We start from the raw sequence: 20,096 nt of genomic DNA, 5'->3' as shown, positions 1-20,096 counted from the left end.
AATATGAGTTTGAACATACACTTTGTCTTAACAATAGATACTCATTTGCTTGTGTGGTGCGTTGGTGTAAAAAATTTTATGTGGTCTTTATAATCAAGAAAAAATGACTACATTATATCTATTTATAATCTAATTTGATTTAATGGTTAATTTACAAGATTCATATAAGTGTATAACTTATTTGAATTAACTATCTAAGATGATATTTAAATCTTTGGGCTCTTTATTGTAAAACGGTCAATAAATTATCTTTATAAACTTGATCGAAACAATGTGTGTTTGATTTTTTGAGGAGCATTCAACTTTAATAATTTGTCTTTATCTATCAAGCTTCGTTGTCTTGATGATGTTGTCGAACTTTAGTAAATTGCATCATTTTCGATTAGTAATGGAACATAACATCAATATCATCTTCTTCAACTCCATTTGACGTCAATAAACTTTCTAAGTTCGATACTCAGAAAATTTTACTTGGAGCCCTAATTTTTTTTATAAAAATTATGCTTCCCCGAAGTTAAAGAAAGGTACTGGGTTGGGAGTGGTCTTTAGGGATTATTGTGGTGAAGTGTTGGCAGCAGGTTCTACTCTTCTCCCTAACTGTCACAAACCGCACATTGCGGAAGCCATAGCTTTCAGGTTGGCTGCGGAAACAATAACAAATCATTCCTTTGGGTTGGTTCAATTTAAATCAGACTGCCAAAGATTGGTTCAAGCTAGGAAGAAGCAGGAATTTTCTGGAAACAAATATCTAGAGAGTGTTGCCAATGATTGTGTGAGGATTCTAAATTCTAGATCCTCCTACTCGTTGATTTTTGCTCATAGAACAACTAATAGAACTGCTGATTTTTTTTGGCTCATTTTGCTTTTGAGTGTAAAGAAAGATATTGGGTCGAGAAGATCCCTCACCAGTTGCTAGTTATTATCTCCTCGGATGTAAGGCTTTCAGCCTTTTCTTTGTGAATGAAAGATCGAACTTTTTAAAAGAAACTAGCATAGCAAGATAGAAGTAGATATTGAACTTAGCCTATATCTTGTTTCTATAGTTCACAAGCAAACTTTATATTTACTACTCACTATAGTTGACTTTATATATTAGAATTAAAAAAAATGTTGGCTTATAACTTGCTTAGGTCCAAAATTTGTCAATTATTTCAAAACTTGTTGGCAAGCCATAGCTTCTACTAGTAGATCTGAGCCTTATTTTGATTAGCTTGAGTAATATGTGTAGCATTCTTTATGTTTTAAGTTGACTATTTGATTGTTTTACTCATCCATTAAGGCCTTATGTATAGGTATACAATATATAGAGTAGAATCAAATATATGAAGTTCAACTTTGGCTTAAGAGAAAAATAAGTTATTAAACTTGATTTTATTTATTTAGGTAGGCGAAATATAAAACATAAACTTAGTTTAGCTAAAAATTTCAAAACTAGAGTTTGTCTCATTAACTTATTAATGATTTGATTTTTTTTCTTTAAATAAAACTTTGTTTATTAATTTAGTATTTAACATATAAATTCATGGTAAAAGGTAAAGTAAAATAATAAAATATAATTTTGTATTCATAAAAATGACTTAAGATTGAAAATGAAATACTTGACAATGAAAATGGTATATTTCTTCGAAGAAAAAAAATATAATCATCAATTTAAAATATTTTAGGGTACATCTTGTAATCTTTGACCTTTATTAATAATATTTTTTTTGCCCTTAAAAAAATCAATTTAAAATATTTTTTATTGACAAATGTTTGTTATTAGTTTGTTACTTTTTTTTAATAAAGAGAGAAAATCAAATTCACCACTTTTTTTTTTCTCCCTTCTCCCTCAATCACCAAACCTTATAACTCTTATCAATTTAAAATTTAAGATACGACTCTTGAAAATTGACATTTCATCTCAATATACAATTTATATCTCCCTTCACATCTACAATATACAATTTATGAATTTCCATCTACTTACTCCTATTTGAAATTCATTTTAAGTGACAATATTTTTCGCCAATCCATCTACTCACTCTATCTTGTTTAAAATGATGAAAAATATGGTCATAATTCGTAAACTATTAATTATTCAAATCAATTATTAATAATGATGGTGGGGTAGTGCAGAAAGCACGCAATTCAAACGCCTAAAATAATGAATCAACTATAAATTGTTTGAAAACTGCTTCTAATTTGTGACAAAAATTATGGTTGATACAAAATACTGTGGCTGTTATAAGTTCCATTTATCAGTAAAAGATTTGTAAATAAATTGATCATTGTTGAGATTTAGTTTTCAGTATCTCTCTTGTAATCAATTAAAAGGATAAACAAAAGAAAACTCTATCAAGAGTCAAGCCAAGTCATCTTATAATAAATTTTATTCATAAAATTATACAACAATAAGAAGATTTTTATGTTTTATTCATGTAAGATTTTACATTATCAACTAATTAGAATTTATAATTTATGATAAATATAATTTTTAATATTTTTATTATAATAACTAATAAATTTATCATTCATAACAATTTATAATTAAATAACAATATAAAATTTATTTATACCGTTAATACATATGTTATTATTTTTAAATTAAAAATTACTTGAAATTACATAATTATTTAAAAAGTAATTATTTTTGATAAAATGTAATACGGAAATACGCTCTCAATACTACTAATGGTAATACACTAAATAGTCCTAAGGGGAAATTGCCCCAAGTAATTTTGTTTTTTTTATTACTTAAAATGAAAGTAAAATTTTATAAAAGATAAAAGAGGAGTAAACTAATATGTGCAGAAGATAGTTATAATTTATAAATTTTGAATTTTATATATCATGAAATCATGTATTTTGTAAAATTTATAGATTTTTTTTATCAAAATATTATGAATATTTTAGAAGCCCACCTAACGGATTATTATATAAGTTCGAACGGTAAGTAATAAACTAAAAGTTGATTTTTATCCTTAATTACTTGTGTCCTGCATCGATAAAAAATAATTTTAGTCATAAAATAATTAAAATATTTATAATTATTTAAAGTAATCTCAAACTTTTTATATATTTAAATTTCATTTTTCTTACCAATGCCTAACACAAGTGAATAAAGATATGAAATGAACTTTTAATTTATTACTCGTGCAATTTAGACCTTTGTAATAATTCTCTTGGCGACTCTCTTTTATAGTTTCAATATGTCATTGGGACCGGTCCACTAGTATTGAGACTTCAGAGTGCCTTTCTGTATTATGTTTTTTTTTTTATCTACAATAATTATAATGAAAAAAACTTCATAAAAAATAAGATAAATAGTTACTTTTGTCCTTAAAGATGTAATTCACTGACAAATACATATCTAAAAAATGAAAATACAAAATTTAATATGTGAAAATATAAAAAGTGTGACAAATATATCTAGATGTTAACTTTCCCAAGTCACCATTAATAAAAAATAGGCACAGAGAGAAGAATTTGTCACTGAAATGATTGACAACATTGTCATTTCTAATTGTCAATATATGAACATATTTGTCATATAATATGTTCTTGATTTTTCGTCTTCTCCCTTCGCTGACAAATACGTCTCTGAAGGATAAAAATATAAAATTTAGTCATTGGAAGTATAAAAAGTGTGATAAACATATCCGGACGTTAACTTCCGTCATCATTAATAAAATAATCAAGATTCAAAGAAGTGAAATATGAGATATATTTATCTTTTACTTATAGTAGACTATGACTAATTATTATAATTTGGAAAAATTTGTAATAATTGGTACACGGTTATAATGTTTATTTTGGTAATATGGTACAATGTTTATTTTGAATAATTTATATTATAATAGACAAATTATGGTTGATAATTAATATTATCATTATTGTTATGTTTGTTTTAAATTATGTTTGTTAATATATTTTTTAAGTGATTATTGTAATATGTTTGTAACGATAAAAAATGACGAAAATTTATCCTAAAATTATTTTTACCCTTAAATAAAATGAAATTTCGGGTCTAACAAATTAATCTAATAGAAACATATTGATATTTAGGTCCAATATAAAAATATTGACATTTTCATCCAACAATAATAATTTATTGACATTTTGGTCCCATGAACTTATTGACATTTATGTCTAAAACAAATTATTGACATTTTTCTCCCATAAAAAAAGATTGACATTTTTTGTCTGACAAAAAATTATTGATATTTATGTTCAAAATGATATCTTACTGACATTTCCATCAAATCTAGTCAGCATAATTACATTGACAATTATTTCAATGACAAATTCGTCCATCTGTACCACGTAGACTATTCTATTAACGGTGACCGACGAAAGTTAACTGTTAGATATATTTGTCACACTTTTTATATTTTCAAGGACTAAATTTTGTATTTTCATATTTCAGGATATATTTGTCAATAAATTATACGTCATGGGATAAAAGTGACTTTTTACCTTAAAAAATAATAACAATCTTGATAAAATAATTCGCAAATTTCGCACTATAAATATTAAATAATTCTATAAGCAAAGGAAAATTTACTGAGAAAATCAGATAACCTCTGTCAACACCTGTCTGTGGCGCGCGAGAGAGAAATCGGAGATGTCATCAAACCCTAACGATCCTCGTCAGCCCTCGGCGGCGAGACCCTACGTGGCGCCGCAGATTTCGCCGCAGGACCTTCCGATCGACTACGCCGGCTTCATCGCCGTCATATTTGGCGTCGCCGGCGTCATGTTCAGGGTTTGTATTCTCCATCGATCTCGCAACGCATTCTCCGTTTCGACCCATTAACACATGTTTTTCTTCTTCTGTTATTTGTGAAATCAGTACAAACTGAGCTCTTGGCTGGCGCTCATATTCTGCGCGCAATCCGTCGCGAACATGCGGAATGTCGAGAACGATCTCAAACAAGTTATGATGGCTATGATGTGAGTTTCTTCGCAATTCTTCATTCGCATTCGTGTTTGATTTTTTCTTTGTGAGTTGTTTTGTTTGCGGATCGGCGGATCTGATTGTGTGAGCCGTTAGATTAAAATAATACAAACCTTAAAAAAAGTTGAAAATTGCTATTAGGTTTGGGAGCTAGTGCATTTTCCACTTTTCTAGAAGTGTTATTTTTTAAGTTTCTGAAATACATACATACTTAGGACTGGAAAGAATAGGAATTTGTGTTCTTAAGGGGACGGAATCAGAAAAAAAATATAGGCAATACCAAAGAAGTCAGATTTGTAGGCTTACTTTTATGGCTTAGTAAGTTAAAATCGACAATAAGGATCTTTTTTCCTTCTTTTTTGTTTTTATTCTTTTAATCTTATTAATGGATGCTTCTTTTGTTCCAGAAGTGTCAAGAGTAGGATCAAATAGAATTTTTCCTCTGTCTACGATCCAGTCTTTATTACTCTTGAGGACAAGAACCTGCCAAACAGATGAAATAGTTTAACACTCAAGTCAACAATTGCTTGATCATTCCTGGGGGCAATGCCCTACGTATGGATTTGCGAAATGTAGTTTTCGTATAGGCTTGGTCATGTCTTGTTGATGAGGGAAATCTTGATAGGATTAGGATTGATACTTGATCAAGATTAGCCTTTGACTAGGTATTGGATTGAATGTTTGATGTAGAATTCTAGATGTTGGGCTGAGCTAATGGATGACCTTAATCGGGCCTTTGATATCTATCTGAACTTATGCTTGAATTATGTGCTGGTGTTTTTCAAAGGTGGGGGTGGCAACTGGCATTTTGATCCATTTATCTAGTAACCATCCAATGCATTCATGTATACATCCAACCAATCTATTTAATTATAAAAATAAAACATAATGGATTGGTTGGATTGGATCACCGATTGTAAGTTTTTCCATTTCATTCTCTATCACTCCCCCTATTGCCAGCCTTCCAAACATAGTCTATGGTATTCACAAAAGGATTAGAAGAGTTATTAAATAGCCCCAAGCCCTCAACAAACAACAATAGCCTTATTCCACTAGGTGAGGTTGATTATATGAATCACACTACGTCATCGGTTATATGAATCAAATTCTCATGGATATTATTCACAATGAGATCCTATTTGATAATTTCCTTCAATGCCATTTTTTATCTCCCTCTACCCATTTTCACGTAGCTGAAAACTATGCAGTTATTGTTATATACACTTCTCACTAGTGCCATCAATGGCCTTCTTTGTACATGCCTAAACTCTAAACCTCCTTAACGGATTTTCCATCATCTTCTCCTTGACAAGTGTCACACCAATATTTCCTAATATATAATCATTTTGTATCTTGTCCTTTCTTGGAAGGGGACACAACTACGTATCCATTTTAACATTTTCATTTATGTTACTCTCTTTTTTTCTTTTCTGTTGTTCCTTTAAAACCCAATGTTGATTACCATAGAGTACAACTAGCTGTATAGTTATATGACAAAACTTTCTTATGAGCTTGTAGATACTTTCCATCGCAGATAACCTGAGTGGTCCATTTTAACCATTTGATTTGTATCTGTGATATCTTCCCTAATTTTCTCATCATTTTGTAATATTGATCCCAAATAACTTAAACGTAGAAACATGAGAAAATAGCAAACAGAAAGTGATTGCTAGAGGGATAGAATGCAATATTCCTTATGGTGAACTAGCAGTTGCCATTACATAGAGAAGATAAACTTCTGATTTTTGCTTTCAATTCTCCTGGGCACTCCCAACCTTTTTTAATTCCAATCAATACTCTGGGTAGATTCCTTTTACTGCAGAATTTTTTATTTTAATGGAGCACATGCTTTGCCCGATGCATCAATTAGGTAATTGTCTAATCTTGTTCTGTCAGGGTAGATAGGACAGCTACTTCTCACAGGTGTTTCTTTTGCATAAAATGTTTATAGGATTGCTGGTCATACATTTAAGTGCATCAAAGCCTTAGTCATTTTTTTAACTTACGAGTGTAGGTATTCCTATCAAATAGCGCCATATTCTTATGTGTGGACTGTTAAAAAGTAACTGAGATTGTATGTGGTTCTAGTAACTACGTGTTTAAATTTATTTTTCTTTGTACCATGCAACTTTCTGAAGCATGCTTCAAGGTATATGGCATGTTATTTAATGGTTTAGGAGGAAAATGTCAAGGTATATGACAAGTAATGTTATTTCTGGTTAAACAAGTACCTATTCCTACCTACTGTTAGCATTTAATACTATTGGAAATGGTTTTCAAAATTCAAATAATGGGAGAATGAATGTGGTAGAAAGAAGTGGGAGTGAAAGCCAATAGCTGGGCAACAAATTACTTGCATACCCATGTTGTGTGAAAACAGCATGCCCATCCCTTGTCATGGGGATAAAAATCAATGAAAACATAGGAATTTTACTTTCCAAGAAATCAATAATGCCCTGAAATTTGTTTTGAAAACCTGTACATATTTAGAATGTCATAATGTCCACTTTCCCGGAGAATAGTTAAACAATCCTTGAAATTTTTAACCATAGAGCTTAGGAAACGTGTAGGATATTAATGTCTTTTTGTTTTCTTCTGGAGCATTCGATTGAAATCCAGGTTACCACCTCAACAACTGATAACGATCCTATATGGCCAAAGTGAACTCGGAAGAGTCCACATAGTTGTGGTTCATCAATCAGGCTTAGGTTCCCGTCTTCTTAAAACTCAAAGGACATAGGTACAAACCTAAATAACCCTGTTCAAGTCAGGTCATCTAGGATAGTAATGTCTAATGTACGAAATAAGTTTATATGCCATTATTGAAAAAGGCTAAATTGTAGTTTACTGAGTTAACATTGATACTGATGTTTGGTAACTTGTCTGAGCATTAAAAATACATTGCAAAAAAACATTTTTGCTCTGTTCTACTGTTTCGCTGCACACATAGAATAGTCTAAGGTTTGGATACATTTATGATGGAGATTTTCAGCCTGTAAGAATGCTAAAACCAATTCTTACCTTTTGCAGAAATAATGTTAATCTTGGATATTACCATAACCATAGACTTTATATATAGGTTTGTTATTATCTTCCACTTCTTTTTTAGAAGTATACAACTTGGATTTCTTAAAATATTCCAAAGTGTAGCTCACTAAAGTAGTATTTCTACAAAGTATATTAACAGTTGCATATCTGGGCGCACTTGCACGTACCACAGATATATATATGGTTACTTGTAAGTATTTTATTTTTCTTCATTTCTTCTTCCATAATGTGAATACGATATAAAATAGCTTGTACTTAATTTCGATGTATATAAATTTCATGTAAGTATTTTATTTTTCTTCATTTCTTCTTCCATAATGTGAACACGATATAAAATAGTTTGTACTTAATTTCGATGTATATAGATTTCATATCGTTTTGTTTTTCACTGTTAAAACTGTTGACTTGATGTTAATTTGAATCCCAGGTTTTCTTTAATGGGATTGATAACAAACTACTTTGGACCTCCTAGACCCGGCAAACAAAGTTGAGATCTCAAGATTTTGAGGCAGAAAAAACCTTTTTGTGGGGTCTTTTCGGGAATTAACCAACAAGCGTGAAAGGAAGTTTTAGAGTGTCATTGAAATGTTTCACTGTTCTTCGTGTTAAAGATGCTTGCGAAGACTGGATACCTGCGTATTTGGATAATTTTATAGTTTATTGATATTTATATATTAGAGATGGAGATGGTCTGAAATATGAGGAGAGCTATATTTCCTCTTTATGCTACTGTAATATTTTTATTGTTAATTTATTTGAAATTATAGTCTTTTAATAAGAGTATGTGTTTCATTTTAAAAGTTAAAGCATGTATTCTTTTAATTTATTAAATCAATAAACATTAAAAAAATATAAGATTATTTGTGTAGCTATTTTAACGTAAATCTTAAAAACAATGAATCAAAATAGAGAGAAAAATATATACAAAAAGGTATGGGCCTATAAACCTTTTTATTAATAGTTAATTTCACTGATTCCTTAATGTTTTAGCTTATTACTGTCGGTACTCCCGACTCCATTTTTTTTTTTTTTGCATTACTTTTAGTCCCCTTTTATAACAAACAGGGTTAACTTTTCTGTTAAACATAAATTTTAAGAACAAAAGGAAATATTTTTTTATGAAAATATTTCTTTCTGATTTGTGGATGCCGAATTCCAATGTCCTCCCTCAATTCCTTGTTGACGGTTTGCATGTCTGAACCATCTTCTCTGGAGTCAGAGTATGCTGTCCTCTCCGGTGCGGCCATTGTTAGATCCTCAGTGCCCAACGTTCCTGAAGTCACACTTGTTCTTCAATACCGAGTCCGCACAATTTGGCTTAGTAATTCCTCGATACCTAACCTCAAATGATTTTGTTCATCACAGATCTAACCTTGAGGAGTTTGTTCACCACACATCCAAAGCGTCTTCAGTGGCGGTAACACCACCTCTGACAAGGACTACAGCCTCTTCAAATCTCTGCAATGACAACTAGTTTTCCTAATGCGTGTTGACTTAACGACTTCAAACCCGTGTTGATTTTTATTTCAATATCTGCATTTTGTTTTTTTGGATGATTAGTGTTTTCTGTCCATTTCATTGATTTTGAATTCATTTATTTGGCTGAATTTCAAGCACGACATGTGCAGTACGCGGAAGGAGAAAATTTGGGATTTAGATGTCCATTTGAGTACGATTGAGTAAATTTGGGATTTAGATGTCCATTTGAGTACGATTGAGTATGAATAGGACGGGAAAGTTTTGAGGCATAATTTTTGTACCTCAGTTTTCTATTTCTGTTAATGGTTTGGACAACAAAAATAATGGCTTTAGTTTGAAATCCACCGGACTGCACTCATCCATCATATTAATAAGGCTGATGCTAGGTACACCCAGCATTTTTTAAAAATGTCAGAAATGTCCCTCGTCTATCTTCTTCGTTAAAAAGGTGGGTGTGTAGTGCTTTTTGCTGTGAAGCTTTTTTATTTTCTGTGTGATTTTTTCTTGCGATAGGTGAGCTTCGGTGAAGGTGAAGGGGCCAGTGTTCATTATTGCGGTGGTTGGTTCGTCGTCGACAACATACAAGATACGCATTTATGCAGGGTGTGCGTGAGTTGGGTGGTCCCTAAATCATACGGATCAACTTCATCTGTAAGGCTGATACAGATCAAGTTGACCCATATGTTTATATTAAACATACAGATTCGTATGTTTATATTAAGCATACAGATCAAGTTGATCCGTATAAGCCTTACGAATCAAGTTGATCTGTAAGACTTATACAGATTTTGAATTTGTAACATTTATTTAAGTTTATAATTTTTTTAATTATTACTTTGTTTGTATTGTCATTTTAAAAATAATTTAATTGTTTATAAGTGTAATTGATTAAAATCGTATGTAGAATGATATTGGATTTTTGCATTTTACTAATCATTAGTTATTGTGACTGCTAGTAAAAGATTATGTAGTTTTGTATGATATGTATAGTGCGGTTAGATGTTGTATGTTTATGTTAAAATTTATGATTTATTATTAAGATGGACGAAGATCAATGAATGTATGACAGTATAATGTCTGAAGAAGTTGATATGGATGATCAAAATGAACAAGAATGTGGTGTGAATGAACCACATGTTGATTGTTCGGATGCGTTCAATACTTCTCAGATAATAATATTCATTATTATGAGTGATTTAATAAAATGAATGTGTTGTAGAAAACTAAAATTGTCTAGGTTGCATTGTAGGTGTTTGACAGCCGAAATGATGTTTTGCAGTGGGCTCGATCCGTTGCTCATGAAAACAGATTTGTGGCGGTCATTATAAGGTCTGACACAAACATTGGTAGTAGAGAAAAGACTTCGTTTGTGTTAATTGGCTGTGAAAGGAGTGGTGAGTATAAGTGTAGGAAGAAAGAATTTGTTAGAAGAGATATTGGGACTAGAAAATGTGGGTGTCCCTTCAAGCTTTATGACAAACCAGTGGTTGGAGGGCAAGGTTGGATGGTGAAGTTCATGTGTGGGATTCATAATCATGAATTAGTCAAGTCATTAGTTGGACATCCATACGCTGGGCGATTGACTAAAGCTGAAAAGACACTTATTGCTGATATGACCAAGTCAATGGTAAAACCAAGAAACATTCTGCTAACTTTGAAGGAGCACAATGCCAATAGTTGTACAACCATCAAACAAATATACAATGCAAGAAGTGCATATTGTTCTTCCATTAGAAGAAGTGATACTGAAATGCAACATCTAATGAAACTTCTTGAACGGGATCAATATATTCATTGGCATAGATTAAAGGATGAAGACGTGGTACGTGATATCTTTTGGTGTCACCCTGATGCAGTGAAGTTAGTCAATGCATGTAATTTGGTGTTTTTGATAAACAGTACCTACAAAATAAACAAGTACAGACTCCCACTACTTGATTTTGTTGGGGTGACACCAACAGGGATGACATTCTTTGCTGGTTTTGCATATCTGGAGGGTGAACGTCTTAATAATGTGGTATGAGCTTTAGAACAGTTTTGAGGTATATTTTTAAGACGTGATGATGCACTCCATGGAGTTATTGTGATTGACAAAGACCTAGCATTGATGAATGCAGTGAAAACTGTATTTCTTGAGTGTACAAATTTGTTGTGCAACTTTCACATAAACAAGAATGTCAAGGTCAAATGTAAATTATTAATTGGTCAAAAAAATGCTTGGGAGTATGTCATGGATGCCTGGGGAACTCTAGTTGATTGTCCTTTGAAACAGGAGTTCGATGAATGCCTGAAAAAGTTTGAAATGGTTTGTTCACCTTGGCGAATTTTTGTTGACTATGTCAGCGAAACATGAATAATCCTACACAAGGAAAAATTTGTTACTGCCTGGACAAATAAGGTGATGCACTTAGGAAATACAACAACAAACAGGTATGAAAATGTTCAATTATTTCTATTAACATTGATGAATTGATGGAATTTTATTGTTGTATATGTTTATTGTTATTTGTTTATTTGAAATGTAGGGTTGAATCTGCTCACCGGGCTTTAAAAAGAGTGTTACAGAATAGTCTTGGAGACTTATGCAGTGTCAGGGATGTCATGAACAACATGATGACGCTGCAGCACATGGAAATTAAAGCATCATTTGAAACAAGTACACATGTGGTTGGACATGTCTTTAAAAAAACCTTATACAAGAGGCTTCTTGGAATGGTTTTAAGGTATGCTTTAAATCAGATTGCTGCTGAATTTGAGTGTGTACCTTATGCTAGCAAGAATCCTTCAACTTGTGGTTGTGTCATGAGAATCACGCACGGTCATCCTTGTGCATATGAGCTATCTAAATATGTTGTTGGTTGCATCCCACTAGATTCAATCCATATGTTTTGGAGGAGACTTAGTTTTTCAAACCAAGGGTTATCTGAGCCCGAAGTGAGCATCAAGGAAGAGATGGAAACCATATCTAAAAGATTTGAAGAACTTGATGTTTGTGGTAAGTTTACTCTAAAGAGTAAACTTCGGGAAATTGCATACCCTGATCAAAATTCTATGTGTCCTCCTCCAGCAAAGGTTAACACAAAAGGTGCACCGAAGAAATTGATGAACAGAAACCCAAGGTCAACAAAGCGTGATCCATCTTATTAGGAGTATTTAGATGTTTTTCATTTTGTGCAAAATAGCAATTCGTTAGTCAGGCGTAGTGTATCATCTTCTGACTAGCCCAATCCAAGAAGGATCATGTCTATGTTGGATCAATTTCAGCCATTTATGCACGACTTCACTGACAACATTGTGGATGTCAAAGCAGACAAAAACTGTGGATATCGGTCGGTTGCTGATTTATTAGGTATGGGTGAAGACTCTTGGTCATTGGTCTGCAACCATCTGCTTAAAGAACTTGGCAAATTCTCAGATGACTATATCAAGTTCTTTTGTGGCACGGACAAATTTGAGAAATTAAGGATGTCACTACTTGTTGATGGGTTAACCAAGGTATGTAATTTATGTTTTGCTTTTTAAGAGTTAACTTTAAAATTAAATTTGACGTCTATATTTGTTTCATTAAGGTGAATATGGATAAGTGGATGGATATAACTGACATGGGATATGTCATTGCATCAAGGTATAATGTAATCCTTGTATCGTTGTCTCAACAACAAAGCATGACGTTCTTTTCTCTTAGAAGTCAACCACCAGTAGATTTTTCAGTGCATCGCATAATTTGTATCGGTCACGTCTATGTCAATCATTTTGTTAAGGTAAATTCTAGATATAAAGTGTTTTTTTTTAATATTTATGCAATCAGTTGTGGACGATTGAGTTAATATTGTTTTTGCATGTACAACCGGTTTATTTAACCATTATCCTTTACCGCCTGTAACATTGTTATGGTCTAGCAATTGTCATTCTCAGGCAAAACAGTGACCAACTCCATATATTAATAGAATACAACATTATAGAAGCTTCATGATGTTCAAAAGAGACTGTGTTGACATAAATGATGCCTGAACATGTACCTTTTAATGGCTGATCATTATGAATTTTAATCTCACATTAGAGTTATCTGTCTTTGTATATTTGTTGAATTAAGTTTGAACACAATAATCTTTAACACAGTTCCCACCAAGTTATGTACCATGTTATGTTTGTTTAATTAATTTTGACTTATTTTATAATGAATTATTACTTAAAATTTGAGAATTAGTCCCTTAATTATATATTAAGATTTAACTTGTTTTCTTAATTATTAAAAACAGTAAATAGTCATTTTGGTCCCTGACTTTTGACCCCTTTTGCAAATTAGTCCCTATCTTTTAAAATGTAAAGATAGGGACAAATTTGCAAAAGGGGCCAAAAGTTAAGGACCAAAATGCCTATTTACTCTTATTAAAAAATATTGAATTTAATGCGAGTTATTTTTTTAGAGAAATTTAACGAGATTTTTTTCCTTTTTTTTGAAGGAAAAAATTTAATGAGTTTTTAAGAATACTAAAATTGAAGTTAAAATGCTGTGAGTAGTTAAGAAATATTTAAAGTTGCGTTAAGAAAAAAATTATTACTTAATTCTTGCGTTAAGAAAAAAATTAATTGGTACAACTAAAATAAAGTACACATGTATGATAAATCATTGTCCGAGTTGACAACACGTTGTGAAATGCATGCGTATTAACATAAAGCGTGAGGACATTGTAAGACTTGTCAGCACATTCTGATGTAAGATAAAGCATGTCACGACATTGTTGTAGTTGACAACGCAAACAGAAACCATCTGCATGCGTCTCTATTTTTTTTAAAAAAATTAAAGCAATGATATTGAAACTCATCTACATATATGACACGCCCGAACACTGTAAAAAAATCACACATTCTCTCCTAACCCAATTCGTAGAACAAAGTATGGCATTCTTGGGAGAAATAAGCAGTCAGACAATTGTGAACTCGATATTAGGTTTTATTTTTCCAAATGGATCCATTGTTCACAACGACAGTGGTGTTTATTTTCAAACTTCCACTCCAGTATCCATTCGAGTACCTGACACTTCTGATTTTCAAACGTTAAAAACTAGAATACACAATACCCTTCAGCTAACTGATAAACAATATTTGGATGAAATTTACTACCGGCATCCATTCACAGATACAAATAACCAATTTCGCTTTCAATGTATGCAACTGAAAAATGATGATGATGTTAACACAATGTTAATGTGTAATAATCAATTTTCATGTGTTGATCGGATTGAGTTATTATGCACCATTGGTAGAACACCAGATGGTATATTAAACTTACTTGAAGTGACTATGACCCCTACTCATGATGATCTGCTATATTACAATGGGAGGTTGAACATGCCACGCCAACATGAGTTTGTTGGTTACTCGTTCACAGAAAAAAATCTCAAAAATTTTGACATTCCTTCCGGATGTACCATGGATGAACTGAAGGATTTGATCAAACAAGTTGTGCTTCATGGGATTCCCCCTTATGATATTCATGAAACACAAATGGTAAGGCGATTATTTTTTCGACAACCAAGCCACCATGAGTATTCAAATAAAATTATCAAATTCGAAAGTATTAAACTGAAAACTAACGATGACATGCTAAAGGTCTTAGTGCAGTCTAACTACTTGAAATAATTTGTATCAATAGAAATTTTAGCTATTTTTAGTAAACATGTAATGGAAATGGAAGACGACATGTCCTTGTCGCAAAATTAGCATTACTTAGTTGTAGTATTTCATGCAAATTTTATTTCTTTCCACTATGTCGAAGTTAATGTAATGTTTGAATTCGTGTCCATTACGGAATGAAACCGTATGATTATTATTTTATGTTCATGGTTTACCTAAATCAAGAAATTGGTTAAATTAAAATGATAACAGTGGGAGCAGAAAATAAATTTCTTGGTAAATAAAAAAGTATAGAAAGATAAAAAAACAAAGAGAGTAAATAAAATATAAAAAAAACTCCTCATCTATCAACTTATTACATTTTTTTTCATATTCTTCTTTTTCAACTCACTTATAATATTAGTTAGGATTTTTCGATCTCAAGTTTTAATCTAAAGAGAGAATGACAAATATATTTAATTATGATATTTAATTGGTAATATCATAATTATGATATTTAATTATGTAGTGAAATTTGAAAGTATATTTCAGTCCTTTGAATTAATTATACAACTAATCTTTAGTTTTAGACGAATTAATGTTAAATTAAAATTATAATTATAAACCAACATAACTTAAAATATACAAAAGATGTAGAACATAGGCACGAGCTGCAACAGTTCAATGTTCGGTCTGACATCTGCTCTGATATATATCTCATAGCTAAGATAGGCGTACGTATGGTCCATGACACTATGCTGTCTCGGCCCTGGCTTCCTCTCCGAAGACCTCTAGTAACTTCACCAACATCAACACGGCCTCGTCGACGTGCAGAGGCTCGAAGGTATGGAAGGCGCCAACAATGGGAAGATAAAGCAGAGACGCCACATCATCCAGGGTGATGCTAACCTCCCCCACAGGAAGATGGAAACTGCTAGTTTCTCTGTGCCACCTCTCCACGAACGCAGATATAAGTCTCCAATCGCTAGTGTCTATTGAACATGTGATCAAAGGACTTAGTCTTGTGGCAGTACCTAGGCCCTCAATTTCAGGAGCAGGCCTACCAAATTTCTGCACTTTCCTCCCATGGGAGGATAACTTCAATTCAGGACGGTCCTGAATTGAAGTATAAAGGAATAGACACTTTATTAACATAATAATTTAAAGGAACACAAATTTCAATAATAACAGATACTTAACAAATAAGTTAACTTAAAAATTATAAATACCTCTCCATTCTATACGCTAACTGCAACATGGTTAGCATACTCGGTAAGCACTGATGGGTCACGTGGCCCACCTGGAAATCCCTCAGCATCATGACCAGCGTCTGCACCAGGTGCATCTATGTCTGCAACTACCACAGGCTCATCCTCAGCAACATGGGCACTATCCGAATGATGATCATCCTCTCTCCCCAGGGCTCTACCTATAACCCTACCTAAGGCACGACCTAAGCCTCTAGTTCTAACCATGATTTGCAAACTTTAGCATAAATTCCATCACTAAACCACACAAATTCATCACAATATTACCTTTTTCAAACAAAACACAATTCAACAACTTATACCCTTCAAAAAGTAATTTCATTTTCAGGTGCTCATTAACATGTATAGTGTGTACCCGTTGTGGGAGTTCATTAAGGACATTGGAGAGAAGAAGGACGGTGGACTCCTCAATGTCAGGATTCTAAATTAGTTCATTAGTTCCTTCTCCAGGTTGCGGAAAGGGAAGGTTGCCTTGTAGGTGTTTGATAATTTTGAGGCTTTTCATTATGTGCCTCATGCAGACACTTATTACTTTACAATTGTCTTGTTACGGCGAATTTGAAGGCTGGGGAAATGGGGAAAGCTGTGGCGATGACGAGGTTGGGGGAAAGTACGGGCTTCAGATCAGATGTGTACACTTACACTGTTCTTGCTAGCGCTTATTCAAATGGTGGGGAGATGCAAGATTATGGTGTCCTCCAAGCATTGATGAGTATGACAAGTTAATACAGTCTCTTTGTTTGAAGGCTTTGGATTGGGAAATGGCAAAAAAGCTATAGGAGGAAATGAAAGGGAGTGGTTTGCGTGTGAAGGGCATGACGAGGGGTTTGATTATAGTTGTCAAGGAGATGGAGAAGGAGTTTGTCGAGGCTGAGAGCATTGTTGCAATGGTGTAAACATTGGTTGCTCAGCAAACAATGTTTATGCCACTGTAGTAATGCTCTCAGCCTCCACAACCTCCTTCTTCGTCTCCTTGACAACTCTAATCAAACCCCCTGTGATGCCCTTCACACGCAAACCACTCCCTTTCATTTCCTCATGTACCTTTTCTGTCATTTTGCAATCCAAAGCCTCCAACCAGAGAGACTGTATTAACTTGTCATACTCATCAACGCTTGGACGAACACCATATACCATTTTCTTAGGAAGTTGGCATCCTAAACATAATAGGATAAATACACAAATTCATCACAATTTAATTAATAGGCTAAATACTTATCTAAAGTATGTGGTTCACATTTACTTTAGGTATGTCAATGAAATTCTCCATAACTACTTATAGGATAAGTAATTAAAAAGGTAAAAAGATTGAGTTCCTCCTATAACCAAAAATCAAGTTATGCGCTTAAGGTATTCGCTTAACCCATGGTTTGGCTTAAGGTATTCGCTTATCTTAAGTCATTTGGCTTAAGGTATTCCACTAAAGTGAAAAGTAATACAAACTAACCACATTTCTAACCAATATCAACATGTTCAAACAATTCAAACATTATACAATACAAACCAAAACTTTGTAGCATAATCAAATTTCAAATCAATATCAACTTCATCAAAGAATTAAAGCATAATTTGAAACTTATTTCATTATTCAATCGTACTCTACTTCACCCTAAAAGCCTCAAAACTAACCCTAAACCCTAATAAAAACCATTTTTCATAAATTATAACCTATTTTGCATTTTTTAAATTAAAATAGAGTCATACGGATCAAGTTGATCCGTAAGACTCATACATCCATACGAGTGTTACAGATCAACTTGGTCTGTCAGGCTCATACGGATCAAGTTGATCCGTATGAGTCTTACGGATCAACTTGATTCGTATGACTCTTACGGATCAACTTGATTCGTATTCTGTTTATTTCATCCGTAAGGCTACATACTATTACGAATCATCTACCTCCTACTTGATCCGTATGCATAGCCCTATCACTTACCTCTAATGTGGATCAACTAAATCCCTATGTGTATCAACTTAAACACATTACAAACAAAAAAAGAAGCAGAAAGGGAAACCATGGGGAGAAGAGACTTACCTTGACGGTCGACGATGGAGCAGAGCACGTCCTCAATGTCGTCAAAGCAAAGCTCCAAAGCACAACGCAAGGACAAACCGGGGCGCAGGGGATGAAGAAGAAGACAGAGGCGCAAGAAGAAGCAGAGCGGCCCAAGAAGAGGTGAAGAAGAAGAGTCGCGTGAGAAAAGAGAAATTGGGAGGCGCTGGGTGCACAGTCGTGTGAGAGAAGAAGAGAAATGGGGGGCGCTGCACATTTGTTTAAAAAAAAAATACCCTAGAATATTTTTGTCCCTTAATATAATATGTTGGGTGCACCAACAATAATGCTGGTGCACCTAACATCAGCATTGTTGAATATATATTCACTAGAATTTGATTTTTGAACTAACATGTTATATTCTTAAATGCTCTTTCTCTTTCATTCACTTTACTTTTTGATCTTGTATGAAAAATAAAAGCGTGCCACTGGAATTAAGTCTGTGCAGAACGTTGATTGTGGCTTCAACTTTTTTTTTTTTCTTCAACCTATAGTTTTAATGAAGAGGGCCTTTTGCAAGAAAAAAAAATCATTGAAAGTCATGTTCTAGAAGTTTCAAATTTAGAAAGACAAAAATAGAGATTTTAAAATTATAGGGATGAAAAATAAAAAAATTTAGAAGAAATAAAATCGAACTTAAAATTTTTTGAAGATACCAAAAACATATTTTATCATTTTAATTTTATGATTATGCTTTTATAAAATATATTTGAATGAGATTTTAATTTAATTACTATCAAATTTTAATTTATATTATTTATTAATTTTCATATTAATTAAAGTACGAGTAATGCATACATGTATGAAGATTTAGTGCTTAATAAAGATGGATACAAGTATTAAAGTTATTAAAGAAGGATATAAGTATTAAAGTTATTATGGATGCGAATATGAGTTTAGATGTGATTTTTTTTAAGTGTAAGTATGAAAACAGGTACTAGAATATCCTACCGACAGTGGACGATATGTAGAACTTTCCCACCGTAGCAAATTCCTAAAAAGTCTTGCCACAAACCAAAGCTAATGACACACAAATTTGACCCTACAATTCCAAATATATTACAAGGTTCAAGTAATGCTGTCATCAAGTCGGTTCAAAAACATTTCAAATTTCAGGAAATGAACACATGAAAAAAAAATAAGCATAGCCCAATAAAAAAAAAATCACAGTTGAAGCTCTTAATCCTTTGTTTGGTTGTAACGAAATTGGAGGGAGGAGAAAGATGGATTTTGTTTTTTGTTTGATATGGGAAGAGAAAAATAAGTTAAAAAATGAAATACATTGTATTATTTCTCACCTATTTTTACTAATATCTCTTCTCATTACTTTTTTTTTTATTTCATGTCTATATCTCTTCTTTAATTTTTTTTCCCACTCTTTCTCTTTTTTCTACCAAACACATCCTAAGAGCATAAAGGATATGACATACCATCGGCATGGATGGCAAAAAGCTAGAGAGAAAGGATTCCATACTCAATTTAACCACTGGTCTTCCAATCTTTCGGAGTATTTTGGTTAATATTTTATATTCCTTTCGTGCTGGGTGTTGTTGGGCTTAGGGATTGTTGGTTTCTGTTTTGGAAGGTGGTACACTTGGTGCCTTGTATTTATCTTACAGTACCAGATATCTTATTAATAATACTATATTTTTGCCTTCCAAAAAAAAAATGAAGGGACTCTGATGTGTAGTGGCAA

The 20,096-nt window shown here is 32.6% G+C and overlaps 2 protein-coding genes and 1 pseudogene across 2 annotated transcripts; 2 read left to right on the top strand and 1 right to left on the bottom strand.

Moving 5' to 3' along the window:
- The first annotated feature begins 4,532 nt into the window (after positions 1-4,532).
- Positions 4,533-8,755, top strand: LOC100500245 (uncharacterized). Its single transcript, NM_001248341.1, is given in 3 exon segments — positions 4,533-4,744; positions 4,832-4,932; positions 8,412-8,755. Coding segments are annotated over 3 exon segments (306 nt in total). The 5' UTR covers positions 4,533-4,603; the 3' UTR covers positions 8,476-8,755.
- Positions 8,756-15,832: 7,077 nt separating this feature from the next.
- On the bottom strand, positions 15,833-16,554 carry LOC102660918 (protein MAIN-LIKE 1-like). The gene is made up of 2 exons (XM_006582493.1): positions 16,324-16,554; positions 15,833-16,195 (listed from the first exon to the last, which is right to left on the bottom strand). Exons 1-2 carry the CDS (start codon positions 16,552-16,554, stop codon positions 15,833-15,835), a joined length of 594 nt encoding a protein of 197 aa, XP_006582556.1.
- Positions 16,555-16,687: 133 nt separating this feature from the next.
- LOC121174993 (pentatricopeptide repeat-containing protein At3g02650, mitochondrial-like) lies at positions 16,688-17,243 on the top strand (annotated as a pseudogene).
- Positions 17,244-20,096: the final 2,853 nt, after the last annotated feature.

Source organism: Glycine max, chromosome 6, assembly GCF_000004515.6.
Source record: "Glycine max cultivar Williams 82 chromosome 6, Glycine_max_v4.0, whole genome shotgun sequence".
Taxonomy (NCBI): Eukaryota; Viridiplantae; Streptophyta; class Magnoliopsida; order Fabales; family Fabaceae; genus Glycine; species Glycine max.
Note: the sequence above shows the minus strand (reverse complement) of the source record. Positions and strands in the feature narration are given on the sequence as shown.